Below are 16,650 nucleotides of genomic sequence, written 5' to 3'. Positions count from 1 at the left end.
TAAAGCAAGGTTTGGTCTTTATGGAGCAGTGTGTCTCCATAAGTCTCTGTGAGGCAAAGTCCAAAGTGGTGGGATGTAGTTAAGTCTACTTATTCAAGTACTACACTTGTACTTTACTTGAGTATTTCCGTTTTATGCTACTTTGCACTTCTCCTCCACCAGATTTCAGAGGGATACATTGTACTCTTTGCTCCACTGCATTTGTCTGTTAGCAGAAGTCACTGAGGTTGCAGGTATTAAAGATACGATCAGCAAACAAAATATGATGAATTATAGAATGAACTAACTCTTTATAAAGTAGTTTAAAGTAGCATCACATTAACCAGGAACAGCATTAAAATACTGCTTACACTCTTATGCATCTGTGATAATAACAATATAATATTATGACGCTGATGGGGCTCAATGTGCTACAAAATAGATACTTTTAAACACTTTACAACACTTTTTAGATGCGTATTGGAGCATTTTACATCGTACTATTGCAACTTCAACTCAATTAAAAGGTATGAATACGTCTTCTGCTACTGTTCAAATGTATACAGCAGCAGTATCTGAGTGTTGGTATGTTAAAAGAAAGATTGGGCCAAGCCTTAAAACATACAGAAACACTTTTCCGAAAAAGAAATTGGTTTGCTGTTAGATGATCACCTCAGAGAATGCAGAGTAGAGCCAGAGATGGAAACACTGATATAACAGTAAGACCGGAGAAGAGATCAGGACTGAAGTCTCTTTCAGGTGACCTTGTGCGGGCCTGCAGGCCACCAGGGCCACGGTGGCCCCGGTGCTCCACCTGTCAGTCAGAGCAGGCGCGGCCCGCGGCAGGTGACTGAATGAAGAGGCAGGGATTCCACCGGCTTAATCATCACAGTGCGCCTAATAGAGCCATTAGAAGTAATTAACACAGCAGCAGAGTCCCGGATACCCTGAGCATGCGTGTGTGTGTTTGTGCGCGTGCGGTGCGCTCGTGCACGGCACTCAATTGAAGGGTGCGCTGTGACTTTGACATGTGTAAGCTGTTGCTGTTTGAGAAAAAATAGGCATCAATATTTGTGCATTCTGTCGCGCTGTCGGGTTGGTGGAGCTCATGCATTTTTTGTTGGCGAGATACTGTGAACATCTGCCTTCATCGGCGCCCCTCTCTTCACTTTGGCACGCACGCACGCACGCACGCGCGCAATCACTACAGCGCTCTGGCCGGATAGGCTGCAGGAAAACAAAGGTAAAATACTCAAAGGTTCAGGTTTGAAGATAGAGGGATAGCTAAAATAGTGAGTGTTGGTAAAAAAAAAAAAAAAAAAAAAAACGTGCAAGGAACAAAACGCTATCAGCCCCACACACGGTTACACACCATTATTTCCACAACGCCCCTTTTCCTCTCTGGCCTAAGGCTGGGGTTTTTTTATTACCTGATCCGCCCCGAGGGGCAGATTTCAAGCAAGGTATATTTCCCCTGCACCGTGAATAATTCATCTCCACATTAACTAATTCGCATGCACTGAGAAGGAAAAAAAAGAAGGCGCCCCGGAAAGGTTCCGGATGAGATGTAAAGGTGCAGCTCATGACTATCATCCAATGCGTCTGTTACGGTCGCAGCCTCCGCCAGACGCGCGGGGGAAAAGCATCCCGAGCGTGAGCGCAGACACGCCGGGGGTGACGGCGGTTATAGCCCGCAACGAGACACACACGCACGGATCAAAATAAGCAAGCGGCAGCCTTTACCCACCTGTGATATCCTTGCTCACACTTACGAAACCAGAGGCTGTGATCTCCTTAGAAGCCATGTCTGCTCCTCTCTCCTATCGCCACCCCTCCTCCTCCTCCTCCTTTCCTCCACCTCCTCCCCGCTGGCTCTCCTCTCTCTCTCTCTCTCTCTCTCCCTACCTCCCTCTCTCAGAAATGGACATAAAGGATGCTCTCTCTCCCAGGCATTCCAGCAGAGCATCCGACTGCCCGACGCGCTTCCTGGAAGAAACCCTGTGGATGCTGGGAGGCTGGATGTGGAAGCGATGGGAGGTGGAGGGAGGGGCAGAGAGGTGGAGGGAGGGATGATGAGGAGAAGGCGGGGATCACTCGGGGCTAATGAGGCGGCTGTAGTTACCTGTGAAGGCACAGAGCGCACACTAGTTAGACATTCCTGTTTACACCGCAGTTTGGCTGCAAAAAGTTAGATGTGCAGTGAAAAACTTGATGCTATTTTACTGCATTATTTTTAACAGACTCATAAGATTATGATGAGCAATAATTGCTTTCTAGCAGTAATTCTGGGGCTCGTAATGTGTGACAATAAAAACACAATAGAACAAGTCTAAGAGTGTAAAGCCATTAATGCTAATGCATTTTTTAAATGTGTTGTCAAGTTTTTTGTTATTAAATGGAAGAAAAAAAAGGTCCTTGGGAATAATCAGAAATGCTCCTTTTCTGTCTGGAGGGGCCAGTCCATGTCTGTTGATTGACAGCAGTTGGCAGGCTGAGCCCCAGCAGGGGAAAGCAACTTGTACTGCACGCTATGAGCAGAAAGCATGCTGTTAGAGAGTGACACTTTCAGACACGTGCTGTTTCATGTGCTGCATCTAATTAGCTTTATAGCCTGCAAACCGAGCAAGCTAAGGTGTAGATCATAGTTCATGTGTGTTAGCTAGACATGAAAGAGACTACAGCAGGAAAGTTAATGCAGGTTGTTGCTCAGATGGTGATGAAGATGGCGATGGCCAGAGCCACCATCACAGAGCTTCACAATGGCCTCATTTAATTTACCAAAACTTTATCTGATTGGATTTAACTGGATATAACATAATGCTCCTCAAAGAGAAAACAAGCATCAGTATCAGCAAGTATGCCGGAAAGAAAATATGTTGACAAAACACACCCGACGACCTGAGTAAGAGGATATATATATAAATAAAAGTACGGAAAGCAGAAATTGATTTCAGCACTGGCAGACATACACCAGAAGCATAATGTGAGAGCAAATCAATCGAGAAAATATGAGAAATTATGTGAAAAATACACATTTGCATTTGCATTGGTGATGACGATGATATCAGTCAGGCAGGAGATTTTTACAGGGAATCTGTAAAACTGCTTGTTGTGAGTAAATTGGTTGCATTGTGGTTTGGGATCGTCACCTCTCTGCCTGCATTCTGCTGTCTGATGGCTCCGCCTGTTCACTAGTTGACAGAGGAAGGAAATGTCTCCACCAAGATGACCATCTCTGCCCGTGGTTTGCTGTGATAGACAGCTGAAACTCCTCCTAAGAGATACTATTATTCTCTGTGTCATAGCTTCTGAAATTAAAAAAAAAAAGAGTGGAGAACAACAGTGGATTTCTGGACTTTACGTCATTTTTAAAGTGGTGGAAATCTTAAAATCGTAATTATTCTCTCTGCTTTTCTTTCATGAAGGATCACAGAGGAGCTGCAAGTCTAATTTTGGGCATTCGACGGAATGAACACCATCCTTATCTCCTCACTGCTGGGTGAGTATCACAGATAAAACCTGGCTGACTGGCACACACCTGCCTCTTTTTTAACCAGTGAATGACCGGTTAAGACTGGCCTCTACCGGGAATCTGCGCTTTCATTAAAGAAAGTCCACTACTGGTGGGCGAAACAGAGTTGAAGTACTGTCTGTGTTCAGCTGTCAGAGCAGTGCTGAATAGACCAGTACTCTCTTATTTGATGCAGATATCAGTATATCAGTATGGTATGCAGGGTTATAAATTATACTGGGCTGTTAGCCTGCAGCTGGGAGTTTCAGACAGTGCTAAATTAAAATGATGTGCACCAGCCAGAATCTGAATAAGGCTAATGGAAATGATTTGGACAAAGCTGCCAAATGGTTGTGTCGGCTATTCCATCCTTGACAACCAAGAGCTCTGTGCAAAAATGTGTCACTATGGTCGTAGTACTATGTTACACTAATGCAAATGCGTGTGTGGTGTCCAACAGGAAGATACAGCGAATGTGTGTGCATTCCTTCTGTTCCCATGGGGATGATAACCGTCTGAACAGTCTCATTAAGGAACAGGAAGCACTCCTCTCTGTCACACTGTGTGGCAGCACTGTGACTGCGTCTGTGTCTGTTATATAAAGAATGCAGCTCGGATGGTTTGCGTCTTCTTAGCAACGTCTCAGCAGAATCACAGGTTGTTTTTATGTCTCACAGACAGAAGTTTTGTTGGCGTTAGATGCATTAAATCTGCCTGCGGAGATGAACTTTTTTGAAATTCTACTTAAGATTGTCTTTGTTATATAATCCACAATCGGCAGTGAACCATAACTGACTGTGTGGAGCTCCGCCATGTGGGAACAAACCATCTGAGCTGCCTGTGGTGTTCGTGTTAATACATTTTACTCCTGATTGGCAGAGCAGACCGTAGGCTAAACATAATGTAGCCAAAATGCCACCGATGTGGCAGAAACAAGCTGTGGTGGTATGTGAGAACATAAGGAGATATGTGTGCACGTGTTGTGAGGTGTTTGTGCGAAGTAATTTCTCTGCATTTCAGGTGTAGCCGCAGTTGTTTTCCAAGTTGCTGCATCTGAAGGTACTGGCAAAGACAATAAACCCATACAGAAAGAGAGTGCACCTGTCTCATACACACACACCTACAGTAGGCACAAACAACAGACCATAATGGCGTCTCTGTCTTCCTGCAGAGTCTCTGAGAGCCAGTGTGTCCGTGTGGCCTCCGGGGTCAAACATCTACCTTGGTGATTGTGTGTTGCTGCAGTGCTCAGTGGAGTCAAACTCCAGTGTTGCGTGGAGCTACCGGTGGTTCAGGCACAAACCACACCTTGCTCCGACCCCAGACCCCAGGCACCTGTTCTCCGGCGACAGCTACTCCATCACTGCGGTAACGAGGGAGGACGCGGGCAGCTACTGGTGCCAAGCCGAGCGGCGGGGGAGCAACGCCACCTCTGTGGTGTTCCACAGCCAACCGGCCAAGCTCAGTGTGTCAGGTGAGCAGCGGGAGCCACAAACTCTGCAGCGAGGCATCGGGTTACTCCTGTATGCAACGACACGCAGGGGAGATGCAGCTGCAGACATGTGCAGCTGCATGAGACCTCAAAACCTACAACATTCACTGAAGCAATACTGTTAATCTATTCTTTGGTGTGGGCAACACTCATTATCAATTTTAAGCTTTCTTTAAGGCTTTGAGGTGATTTGTTTAAGAACTGGATGATTAAATATTTAGTTGGAATTTATTCAATATCCCAGTTTCTTAGCCTGAATGCTTTAATTCTGGTGGTCATTATTATCAGGATATATCCCGGCTAAGTATTGAATCCTAAGATGGAAATAACACTTTGCTTATTAGCATTCACAAAAATGTGTTTCAGGCCAATGCAGTAACCGCCTTTAACCATAAACCACGCAGCCAATGATGTGACGCGTTTGTGTCAATAGACGGCAAGTAAAATAAACAACAAGAAATGCTCCTCCGGCCCACAGGCGGGTTAGCTGTGGATTCACAAACCTGAAACATCAGCCGCGGTTTACTGGCTGATGCTGATCCACTCTCTGTAGCTGGGGGCTGAGGTTGACCTTATCTCCATAAACCGGTTAGGTAGCTGGCTAGCAACCTCACACACTGACTGTGACACGACACACGCGAGACAACAAGCCCTTATAACAATGTTAGGACCTGTGGATGGTGACATTTCCTCAGTAATAGAACTGGGCTCAATTGATTTGCCTGTCCAGTCAGAGGGCCCGAGGGGATGTTACACAAAGTTGAAGTTATTTCAAAAAACCTAAAAGATTCAGAGATTTTGAGAAAACATTGGGCCGGCGTCTAAAAGGCCACCCCTCCACTCCGCGGCTGGCTGACACTCGCTAACTCACACTAAACACGAAGTACATGTGAGGCTGATGGGAATGACATTAGTTTTTTAGCTATTTATGCATGACGATTGCAGTAGATGGAAAAGTGACCAAAGTTATTCCAATTCACCTTGAGGGGAACGTTAATATCTGAATCAAATTTTCAGGGAGGGATTCATCCTGTGGGGACCACAAATGTCTGTACAATATTTCAACATCCAACAGTTGTAGAAATATTTCAGTCTGGACCAAAGTGCTGCACCAGCCGACAGATGCCATACCCAGAGCCATAAAACAGACGAATAACTATAATTAATATAAAAATATGTGCAGTATAATAAAATAAAGTTGAGTTTCAGGTGAAAAGAGAATTACTTTGCATTCTTTGTAAAAGGTCAACCAGTGTAGTACAGGACCTCAGCATGCACTGTACAATGTGTGCTTCAGCAATCTGCTGCTCAGTGAGTGTAAGTTAAAATCAACATTTTAAAAGAAGAGCAGCAGTGTGAGGTATAACAGGTTTCAGGCTTGTATCAGGGAAATCACAGCTAGTTAAAGACTGAAGTAAAGAGGTAAGTTTTTAGCTTTCTTTAAAAAATACATAGCTGTCGTCCCTCATCTCTGTGGCAGTGTGTTGCACAGCTTTGATGCATAATTGACAAAAGCTGCAGCCCTAATTTTCTTGTGGCTGTTGCTGGGAGCCCCAGGCTGTCATTGTGATAGTATGCTGTAGTTATATATATGCAATTTTCTGCAGCCAGACATACAGAACCACAAGTGCATTCATAGTAAACAAGATGGAACGATTTTTCTGACAGTATGAAAGAGCTTTATCTCTGATTGACTTGTCACTTTTTCTTCTTCTACACCCTTTGTCTCTCCACCAGAGCTGCCCCCTCCCTCGCTGACTCTGACTCCCAGCACCAGACAGCTCTTCAGGGGGGAGCGTTTCGCTGTGCGGTGCCCCGCGTCTCAGACTAACTCCTCAGGCTGGATGCTCAGGCTGTTCTCTCCGGGCCGAAGAGTGAGGAAAAGAGTGCTCCACACCGACCGGTGCTCACCACTAGGCGGCGCTGTTAGCGCAGACAGGCCTGATTCGTGTGTGTTCACTGCTGTCAGCGGAAACAGTGGGCTGTACTGGTGTGAGGGCGCCGAGGGCCGCAGCAACGCAGTCAACATCACAGTAAGCTGTGAGTCTTGTGTGAGAGTGACGTTAAAGACGCTGGAGAAACTGGGGGAGAAACCAGAAGATAAAGTAAAACATGGTCCAGACAGACAGCATGTTGCTCCACAGTATATCAGCAATCACACACTCAGGCTTCATCAAGCAGTTTGTCTTCTATCTTCCGTCCACAGATGGTACCATCATCCTGAAGACTCCAGCCTTCCCCGTATTTGAGGGTGATGCAGTGGTCTTGTATTGCCAGTACTGGACCGACAACCACAGTAACACATCCTTCTTTAAAAACGGAGCAGAAATCGTCACTTCGACGTCTTCCTTGTCAGACAGAGTAATAAAGATGACTATTGAGAATGTGACACGGGACGACGAAGGCCTCTACAGGTGTGCGTCCCAGGACAGAAAGATGGAGAGCCCGGGGAGCTGGCTCTCAGTGAGACCGGGCCGAGGTCAGACATGTGGCTGATGATGTTCATCACTCTGCTTCGTGTGAGATCAGTGAAAGTGGATCGGTGAAAGATGTCAACTGTTGTGTCTTTTAGGTAACGTCACGTCAGATGGGACGGCAGCCTCCAGAAGTGGTAAAATTATTTCGTATTGCTAATACACCCATTAGAAGGAAAAGTCGATGATAAGAATAACACTGGGTAAAGCAAAGAGCTCCGCTTTCTAATAAGTCATTATTTAACAAGGCTTTAATTGTTGCTTATTAATCTTTAATTGCCTTATATTTGTGATGTGCCTGAAGTTTTATAAGCTGAAGCTGTTATATCTCTTCAACTGTCTAAAAAGGCTATTTGTTCAGCAGTGGTGAAATCTGAAGGGATGATTACAAAGTTTTCAGTTTCTTTTTCAAATTACGGTTTGTAACTTTTGTTTCAGCTGTTTATTACAGTAATATGACCTCAGCATCCATTAATCCGATGAATCCACTTTCAAAGGTGTCTTGGTGTGATCGTAGCTGTTTATGAGACCTACGATGTAGTGTCGTACAGCTTTTTTACTGTCTGATCGTTCGGCTCATTCAAACTAATATTATTTGTTCTCCACATCAGATTCCTGGAAATGGATCATTGTTTGTTGTGGAGCTGTGCTTCTGTTCCTCATTCCTCTAACTGTTTGTCTAGTTCGTCTTTACAGGTAAGTCACAGCATTTGTTAGGAAACCTTCAGCCCACTTTGCTTCTGTTTGTACAGTACATGTGTCATTAGACAGGGTTCACAAGTCAAACAGACTGTTGAGCGTTGATTTTCGTATTTATGTAAAGGTACCAGACGCTTTGCATCCGGAACTGCTGGCCGGTTTCCAAAGAGGATCTACCAGCAGTGGAGCTTCCTGCAACTAAGCAGGACGTGACAGAAGTGCAGTGGGACCTGTCCTGGATGGAGATGTCCAACCTGTTGGATAAGCAGTTATATCCTGGCACTTAAAGTATCAGTCTCACCTGAAGTATATAGAAAATACTACCTGCAGTGAAACCTATGAGATAACGCAGTTCAGTGCTGCTTGAAACAGGAAGTAAGAACAGTTTGTAGTAACTGAGAGTCAAAAAGAGTTTCTACTGTTGGCCCAATGAGCCTGTGGTTTGTTTAAATGGTTCTTTCTTTGAATAATCTTTAAATGGTTTCAGCTGAACAAAGTCTGCAATAATATCAAAAAGACAATCTTCATAATGTTTTCCAATGAAAACCAGAAATACCCTGAAGATTCAGAACATTTACAGATAACCATCAAATCGTGTGTCTCTTTGACAAATGATCTTTTTAGATGAAGTTTTTACCTGAAAATCCACATTTCTGAAAAGTTAATGAACATTTGAAATATTGAGGAAAGTTTGTATTATTGTTTAGTTTATCCACGTATTAGCTGTTGTAAATTGTTTTGATACTACTAACACATCCTACCTTAACAAGATGCTTTAAATTCTGAAAAAGTCATGACGATGACAATCACTTCAAGTAGCTGCGACTCACCTGTCCCACTGTTCAGCAAATGTATTCAGTATTTATCTCGTTCATGTTTGATTGTACCCAGCAGCCACTGGGAAATTTCACAAAATGTTTTTAAGTCCATTTTCAGAGTTCATCAAAGGATTTAAATTGACCATATCCCATTAAATATAGATGTCCCTCTCTCTTGGCAACAGTGTGAAATCATTACTTGTCTTGTTTTTGAGCTTCTTTTATGTTCCTCGTGACTGCTCTTGATATTTTTCTTTGCTTTGTCTTGCTCTCTGGTATTTATGATTGTACTTGATTGAATTGTTTCGTACATGTTTTAGATATGGAGAACAACTACAAAGACATGTGAAAGAACTATAAGGAAGAACAAGGCATTAGTGGTCGTGTCTCCTTCAGTCTGGATGTCCTGTCTCAAGTAGAAGGGGTGGTGGGTTTTACAAGTCTGTACCCTGGGGTTCATTGTCTTATAATCCATTCACGGTCACTCCCCAATCTCTGCCGTGTGGATCTTATCGCTTTAGGACTGGCAAGGTCAGAGCCTTGACATCAGACATGAACCCTGTACACACTCTGCATGCACATAATGGCAGACTGAAAGACAGGTGTGTACCGTAATTCACAGTCTACTGGATGCAAATTTAGAAGCCATTTCTTATACATACCATTATGTATCTGTCAGGCTAATTATGAGAGCATGATGTATTACATTACTGTAAAATAAATACATATGCATATCACAATAGTTCATCATTGGTTTCGATTGGATTCATTCCACAGTGGTACCAAGCATTTTATTTGCAGCCTTTCTAGTTTTTAGTGCCTCGAGGGACGAAAAAGGACCTCATTAGAGTTTGTTTTCACTTTCTTTTCATCATAGTAGGCAGCAAATCTGAGATGAAAACAAATGTACTCATTTCTGATAACGTTTTAAATCTTGTCTGTGTCAGTGAGCACGTTTATTTATCTATGAGAGCTTCGCTGGAGAGACTCTTATAATGAGAAGCACAAGTCAGTGTGCAGAGGCAAGTACAAGGCAACAAAGAGCTAACACAAGCTCATCCAGTGCCATCTGAATTATGCATGCAGACACAGTCAGGCTGCCAAAATCATGTAGGAAAATCTGGTTTAAGTCGACTTTTTGCTCTCAGTTCCCAAAGATATGCTTGGCATACAGAGGTGAGAGAGCTCTGGTTAGGACAGAGATTAAAATGTATAGAACAGTCCTTCAGCATAACGAGACAAGCTGAAGGAAAATCTGCTGCCATCTGCAAAAATATCACTGAAGAGACCAAGTCAGAGTTTGATCTGATCATAAATGGATTCACTAAAGAAATGTAGAGTTGAGGTTGAACTTAGGATTTATGGAGGTGACTCGTAGTCACCCATAGCCCAAAATAGATTTCCCAAGGCAACAAAGGTGTGTCATACATATCCTGCAGGCTTTTGTTATTTACTGTAATGGAGGTGTTGGTTTCCTGCACTGAGTTACAGACAGACACGTTTGAACAAGTTGTTGTGCAACGTGAGGAAAACCGGTTAGACCGTAGGTATTGTGAGACTGCCTATTATCGGACTGGGTAGCTGCAGAGGGCTTTGTTGTTTCACTGGATTCAGTCGACGCTGTGCGGACTAGCTGTGCAAAATGCCTGAAAACCTGTTTTCCTCTCATATTTTTACCCGAGGAGAGACTCCATCCGCTGACCTCTGCAGAATCCTCCGGGGGGTTTAGTTGGTAGTAGCTTGGCCAAGAAAAAAAAAGACCTGTTAAAATGGAAAACGATCTCGGTGAGTTAATCAAGCAGTTATGTTGAAGATAAAAGGCCGGCTGTGTAGTTTAACCTGTTTGGAGATGCAGTGACTTCATGCTCATGCACCTTATAACTACCAAGGACTTGATATGTAGTATAACTGAAAACAATTTTAAAAGCACCTCTCTTTATATTGTTCAGATTATGTGTTGCTCTATTGCCTGGTGCAACATGCAGAACTGTTCTGAGGTTAAATCAGTTTCCTCCAACGACAGCCAGCGACATGCAAGAAAGAATTTACTGTACTTCACCGTAGTCGTTCGTCACATGCAGTGTTAATGCAAGTCAGTTATAATAATCAATAAAAGCAAGAAGCAGCAACAACAAAACCAGTTAGACCTGAATGTTTTGCCACAAGACACAGATCACAGTTGATTACCATCAGTGGATAGCTAAACACCGTCACCTTCACACAGACTTCCTTAAGGAAAGAACTCCACCCTAACAGTTTTGCCTAAATACATGACACCTCACGACAAAAGATAGATAGATTCACCTCTAGATTGCTATGCAATCCAATGTATCCACGTAATCCAGTTTAGTATTTATAATTGTTGTTGACCAAGCAATTCAGCTCTATAGTAAGTTCTGATGCTGTAGTTGGTGTAGAGGGATTGTCTATTTTACACACACACACACACACACACACACACACACACACACACACAAATATAAAGACACAAAAAAGAACATTTTAGGACATGAAGCATCTGGTTATCTGGTTATTGTGTTGCACTGCACTGCATCATGCAGTGTTTCAATTTTCTCCAGTCACTCACTGTATTTTCCGTTTCGCTTGCATATTCTTTATCAGAGAGCGCACAGCACAAGTGACAGCGGGAGCAGATGAGTCATCCTCGGCTGATTTTGTTGATCTTCTTCCCTTGTAGCCTCTTTTGAAGTTGCCTCAGAATGATTTGTTTCGGTTCAGGGTCATTCTAAAAATACCCCGCTGATTTGGTGTTGTCTCACCTTAGTGTTATTCTTCACACCCCGTCTCTCAAAAAGGGATTAAGAAAGTCAAAAATAACTCTGCCGTAAAACCCCAGAGGAACAACACAAGCACAAGTTCACCACAGCTCTGCTCCTCTGTCAGTCGTCTGAGGCAGCAGACAGCCAGTGTGATAACATCGATAACCTATGTTCTCTTCTTCAGCTGGAGGAAATCTGCTGACTTCCTTTCATGAAAGTTTCTCTGCCAGTTTGATAACAAAATGCATTATCGTCAAGCCAATGATGCTGCTTCACAAAGTTACTGAAAACATGGCATTTTGGTAAAACTGTCATTCACTATTTCTTCAAATCTGGCTCAAAAAGTGACTGTGATCATGTTTTCTATTGTTTTCTGTCACCCTGTCAGAGGTCAGACTCATCCTCATTGGTCAGAGATGGGCTGGAAAGAGCTCCTCTGGCAACACCATCCTGAGAAAGGAAAGGTTTGAGTCTGGCCGAACCAGAACAGTCGTGACTGAAATGAGACATGGGGAGGTGGAGGGCCGGAAGCTCATCGTGGTCGATGCTCCAGGGTGGAGCGGCTCCCTCTCCCTCGCTGAGATCCCAGAGCGGGAGAAGCAAACATTTAAACTCAACGCATCCAAGTGTCCACCCGGACCAAATGTTTTCCTCCTCATCATTCCCATAGACTGTGCTTTCTCTGTGGAGCAGAGGAGGACCGTGACGGAGCACATGAAGCTCCTGGGGGAGCGGGTTTGGAGATACACCATGGTGCTGTTCACCTGTGGGGATTTCCTCGGGGAGAAGACGATAGAGCAGCACATTGAGAGCGAGGGCGACGAGCTCAAGTGGGTCATAGAAAGATGCAGGAATAGGTACCACGTGTTCAACAACAAGAAGAGGAGCAACTCCTCTCAGGTGACACAGCTGCTGGAGAAGATAGACGAGCTGGTGTGGCACAACAATGGCGGCTACTACCAGGTAGATGAACAGACGTTTGCCATCATTGAAGAGAAGCAACAGCGGGTGGCTGAAAGGGCAGAAGAGAGACGGAGGAGGGTGGAGGAACAAAGACGGCAAATGGAAACACTCATTCCAGGTGAATGTGGCAGCAGCTGCGCTCAAACACTACATCTATAATACACTATTGTATCATAGATTACAGCTTTAAATGAATAGCTTGTAATGTATTCGTATTGCTCGCCGTCTATTCCTGCAAAGACAGGACTTTGCATCGACTTTGCATACAAACGCGCCTTGCTTCATGCTTGGTGTGAACAACTGTGAAAACAAAATGTGAAGAGAAAATAGCCTGTTTAAGTACTACTATTGCATTGATTTACAAGATCAAATTCTGTATTTAGATATTTTTTCATTTTTGCCAAATTTTATCTGTATATTTTAATATGTTTTGGTGATGTATTGATTTTATTAATGCGTCTTTTTATTAACCAGTTTAATCTAATATTTTTTAGTTGCTCTACAACCGTTTGTCAAGTAGTTTGGTAAGTTCAATAACTTGTATAAATTTCTGTAAACTCCTTGACTAATCAGGCTTTGTTGTGTCTAACAGAAGAGATGAAAACCATCCCAAAACTCCAGATGATTCTCTTGGGAAGCCGAAGCGTTGGGAAAACCTCAGTAGGGAACACCATCTTTGGCATCAAAGGGCCAGAAGATGGAAAAAGAACGGCACAGTCGGTGGCCCGGAAGGGTTTTGTGGGTAAAACTGAAATAACTCTTGTTGACACACCAGGTTGGTGGAAAGGCTTCCCTGTTTTTGACACACCTGAAGCGATCAAAGAGGAAGTGCTGCGCAGCACCTTTCTGTGCCCCCCTGGGCCTCATGTGTTCCTGCTGGTGATAGACGCAGACGCATCCTTCAATGCCAAACACTTAAATGCAGTGAAAACACACATGGAGCTTCTCGGAGAAGGAGTGTGGAGGCACACGATCGTAGTTTTCACCAGGGGAGACTGGCTGGGAGCAAACAGCATCGAGCAGTACATCGAAGGGGAGGGAGAGGCCATGCAGACCCTAGTTGAAAAATGTGGGAACAGATATCACGTCATTGATAACAAGAATGCAGATGATGGTGCTCAAATCACGGAGCTGCTGGAGAAGATCACTTGGACTGTGGCTGGAAACGGTTGGGAGCATTTCGTCCCAGATGAGAAGATGTTTCTGATCATTGAAGAGAAAAGACGACGAGTGGAAGAAGGAGCAAGGCTGAGGCAAAGTCAAGTCAAGGCCAGGAGAAAGCCCTTCAGTGGTATGGTTCAGTCTCTGAGCATCAGTGTCACAAGTAAATCAGTCCGGCATTGTCAGAGCCATCCCCACTGTCTGAGCTGCAGCTGTTAATACTAATCTGGTTAGGACTGTCAGTGGACAGCACTAAATACAGCTGTAAATGAACATCAAGATGCGTTGTGATCCGATCACTCAAACCACTTCCTGAAGTGGTCTGGAATGCCCAAATGCCCACATATCTTTCGTAGTGTAAACACCAACCCATCCTGAACAGGAACGTACCTCAACGATGCAGGACATGGTGGTTGTTTTGATGACAGCACGCCAGAAAACGAATGACCTTCCCAGCAGCCTCAGCTGTACTCCATGATTACTGCTAGCACACTAAATTAGTGCTCCCATGCTAAACCAATGCTAACATGCCGGACTAAAATAGCGAACGTGTTAAACATTTTACCTGCTAAACATCAGCATGTTAGCATTAACAGTGTAAACATGTTACGTTGCTGACATTAGCATTTAGCTTACGACACAGCTGTGCAGTAGAGGGCTATAGCCTCACGGACCCGCTAGCATGGCTGTAGACGGCTAGTCTTTCTGAAGCTGATTTATCTGCCTCAAAAAGTCTGTATATGCCAGACACTGGCTAATTCTCAACAGTGTATTTGTTACCATCTATGGCTCACATTTTTTCCAGCAAAGGCCGTTGAATGTAAATAAAATCTGTATTTGCGCTTCTATAATATATTAACTAGTTAAACTAGTTCCTTGCTCAAGGTTCAATTGTGTACCAATGCACGAGGTTCAGTATTATCACCTCTGATGACTTTGTTTACTGTGTTCTTTATCTTTGAAATCACCTCATTGCTCATTAATGTGTGTGCAGGATCTGATGTGGTTTTTCACCCTGCAGTGATGAATTGCTGTCTTCTCAGATTCCAGAAATAAGTTACAGAGGATGAGGATCGTGCTGCTCGGTCAGAAGACATTCGGAAAGAGCGCAACAGGAAATAACCTCCTGCGTAAAGAAGTGTTCCCCACCTGTCGGAATACGCACTGTCAGGTGGAGGAGGGCGAAGTTGCCGGCAGGTTGATCACAGTGATCGACACCCCGGGCTGGAGGATGGAGACCTCCCGTTGCACAGAAGAGACTGACAAAGAAATTGTTCAAGGTCTGTCTGTGAGCCCCCTGGGGGTTCATGCTGTCCTGCTGGTCGTCCCCTTGGACCTGACGTTCAGAGAAGCTCAACAGGCCGCCCTGGAGGAGCATGTGAACCTCTTCGATGCCAGCATCTGGAAACACACGCTGGTTCTGTTCACATACGGAGACAATCTCGCAGACAAATCCGTAGAGGAACACATTGAGAGGGAGCACGGTGCCCTACGCTGGTTGGTAGACAAGTGCGAGAACAAATACCACGTCATGAACAACATGAGGAAAACCGACATGAGTCAGGTTACGGAGCTGCTTGAGAAGATAGAGGAAATGGTGGCGGGGAACAACGGCCGGCTCTTCTGCCCTGACATGAACGACATCCACCTGAGAATTGAAGAGAAGTTCAGGAGGAGGCAGCTCAAACATGTGCTCAAGCAGCGAGTCCAGGAGGAGTACAGGAGGAGGGAGCTGGAGCTGATGATGGGCTTCAGGGACAAACTCCTGGAGCTGCAAGCTGATATTAGGGAAAGTGCGGCAAACACTAAACCCAAGTCACTGAGTGAGTATTATGTATTCTTTTTTCTTTCTTTTCTCCGATCATAATATAAATATTCTATTGTTTCAATCTTAATTTTTTGTTTTGTTGATCGATTGTCAGTTTGTGACATGACCAAGATCAAAGGCAGGGGTATTGGTCAGAAGAAGAAAGATGGAAAGGAGGAGGAGTTGAACATAGATGCAAAAATCAGCCTGGAAATTGACAAGCTGAATAAGGACATAATGAGATCCTCGGCTCATCTTCAGAGCAGCAAGGACTTCTTGATGCCGGACTGTAAGTAGAAATGTGATTCCAGCGTTTTCAATGGCACCGAGCATGAGGTCGCAGTCAAGTTATGCTTTGTTTTGTTTACAGTGCGTGGGACTCCAGCACCATCGACCACTGGCTCTTTGCCGGACATAGGACCATCCAGCCACTTTGATAATGTTCTACGTTGGCTGCTCACACTCCCAATCAGCACGGACGAAGAAAACCCGCAGAACCTCAAGTCCTCTCGGACGTCGGGATACGGATCTGTGCTACTGTACGATGACTTGGACTCGCGCACAAAGGTTGACGTTCCTGAATGAATTGCCTCAATAGGCTGATGTGCTAGAAAATGAGATCAATAACAAAGGGCCGTGACGATTTTCGATTCTAAATAAAAAATCAGTCAAAATGAGCTTTCAGTGTCAATCATGATGCAGCTCTGTGGTAATTTTGGGCGCTGTCGTCAAATGTGTTCTTGGTTCGGCAGACAATTTTAGGCACACCTTACAATACAACATTCCTTTCATTAATAAACTATCCTAGATTTCCCATTTTTCTTACGTGAGTTATGTATCCCTGTCTTCACAATAAACTAATCACATAATATATTGTCCTTATAATGTACCAAATGTGTAATTTGATGTGATAAACATGTGTTAATCTGACTTGTATGCTATTTTGCTGCTATGCAGTTTTGACCA

At 44.1% G+C, this 16,650-nt stretch overlaps 2 protein-coding genes across 4 annotated transcripts; both read left to right on the top strand.

Annotated features, from left to right (window-relative positions):
* Positions 1–3,203: 3,203 nt before the first annotated feature.
* Positions 3,204–9,708, top strand: LOC121605336 (Fc receptor-like protein 6). Of its 2 annotated transcripts, XM_041935210.1 has the most exons (8): positions 3,204–3,478; positions 4,511–4,549; positions 4,662–4,964; positions 6,720–7,022; positions 7,189–7,461; positions 7,555–7,593; positions 8,068–8,152; positions 8,280–9,708. In XM_041935210.1, exons 1-8 carry the CDS (start codon positions 3,448–3,450, stop codon positions 8,440–8,442), a joined length of 1,236 nt encoding a protein of 411 aa, XP_041791144.1. In that variant the 5' UTR covers positions 3,204–3,447; the 3' UTR covers positions 8,443–9,708. The 2 variants fall into 2 exon arrangements, with proteins under 2 accessions (XP_041791144.1, XP_041791145.1); XM_041935211.1 differs by lacking the exon at positions 4,511–4,549.
* Positions 9,709–10,549: 841 nt separating this feature from the next.
* LOC121605248 (GTPase IMAP family member 8-like) lies at positions 10,550–16,555 on the top strand. 2 transcript variants are annotated; one of them, XM_041935095.1, is made up of 6 exons: positions 10,550–10,758; positions 12,142–12,834; positions 13,312–14,007; positions 14,921–15,700; positions 15,800–15,973; positions 16,055–16,555. In XM_041935095.1, the coding sequence occupies exons 1-6, from the start codon at positions 10,743–10,745 to the stop codon at positions 16,267–16,269; spliced, it is 2,574 nt and encodes an 857-aa protein (XP_041791029.1). In that variant the 5' UTR covers positions 10,550–10,742; the 3' UTR covers positions 16,270–16,555. The 2 variants fall into 2 exon arrangements, with proteins under 2 accessions (XP_041791029.1, XP_041791028.1); XM_041935094.1 differs by having other exon boundaries at positions 10,551–10,758; positions 13,309–14,007.
* The last annotated feature ends 95 nt before the right edge of the window (positions 16,556–16,650 follow it).

This window comes from Chelmon rostratus, chromosome 4 (assembly GCF_017976325.1).
Source record: "Chelmon rostratus isolate fCheRos1 chromosome 4, fCheRos1.pri, whole genome shotgun sequence".
Taxonomy (NCBI): domain Eukaryota; kingdom Metazoa; phylum Chordata; class Actinopteri; order Chaetodontiformes; family Chaetodontidae; genus Chelmon; species Chelmon rostratus.
This window is presented reverse-complemented; position numbering and strand designations above follow the sequence as displayed.

Coding starts and splice junctions, on each gene's coding strand:
- LOC121605336 (XM_041935210.1), top strand. CDS start 3,448: ATGAACACCATCCTTATCTCCTCACTGCTGG. Junction 4,965..6,719: donor GGCCAAGCTCAGTGTGTCAG/GTGAGCAGCGGG, acceptor TCTCTCCACCAG/AGCTGCCCCCTCCCTCGCTG. Junction 7,023..7,188: donor AGTCAACATCACAGTAAGCT/GTGAGTCTTGTG, acceptor TTCCGTCCACAG/ATGGTACCATCATCCTGAAG.
- LOC121605248 (XM_041935094.1), top strand. Junction 14,008..14,920: donor CAGGAGAAAGCCCTTCAGTG/GTATGGTTCAGT, acceptor CTGTCTTCTCAG/ATTCCAGAAATAAGTTACAG. Junction 15,974..16,054: donor GGACTTCTTGATGCCGGACT/GTAAGTAGAAAT, acceptor TTTTGTTTACAG/TGCGTGGGACTCCAGCACCA.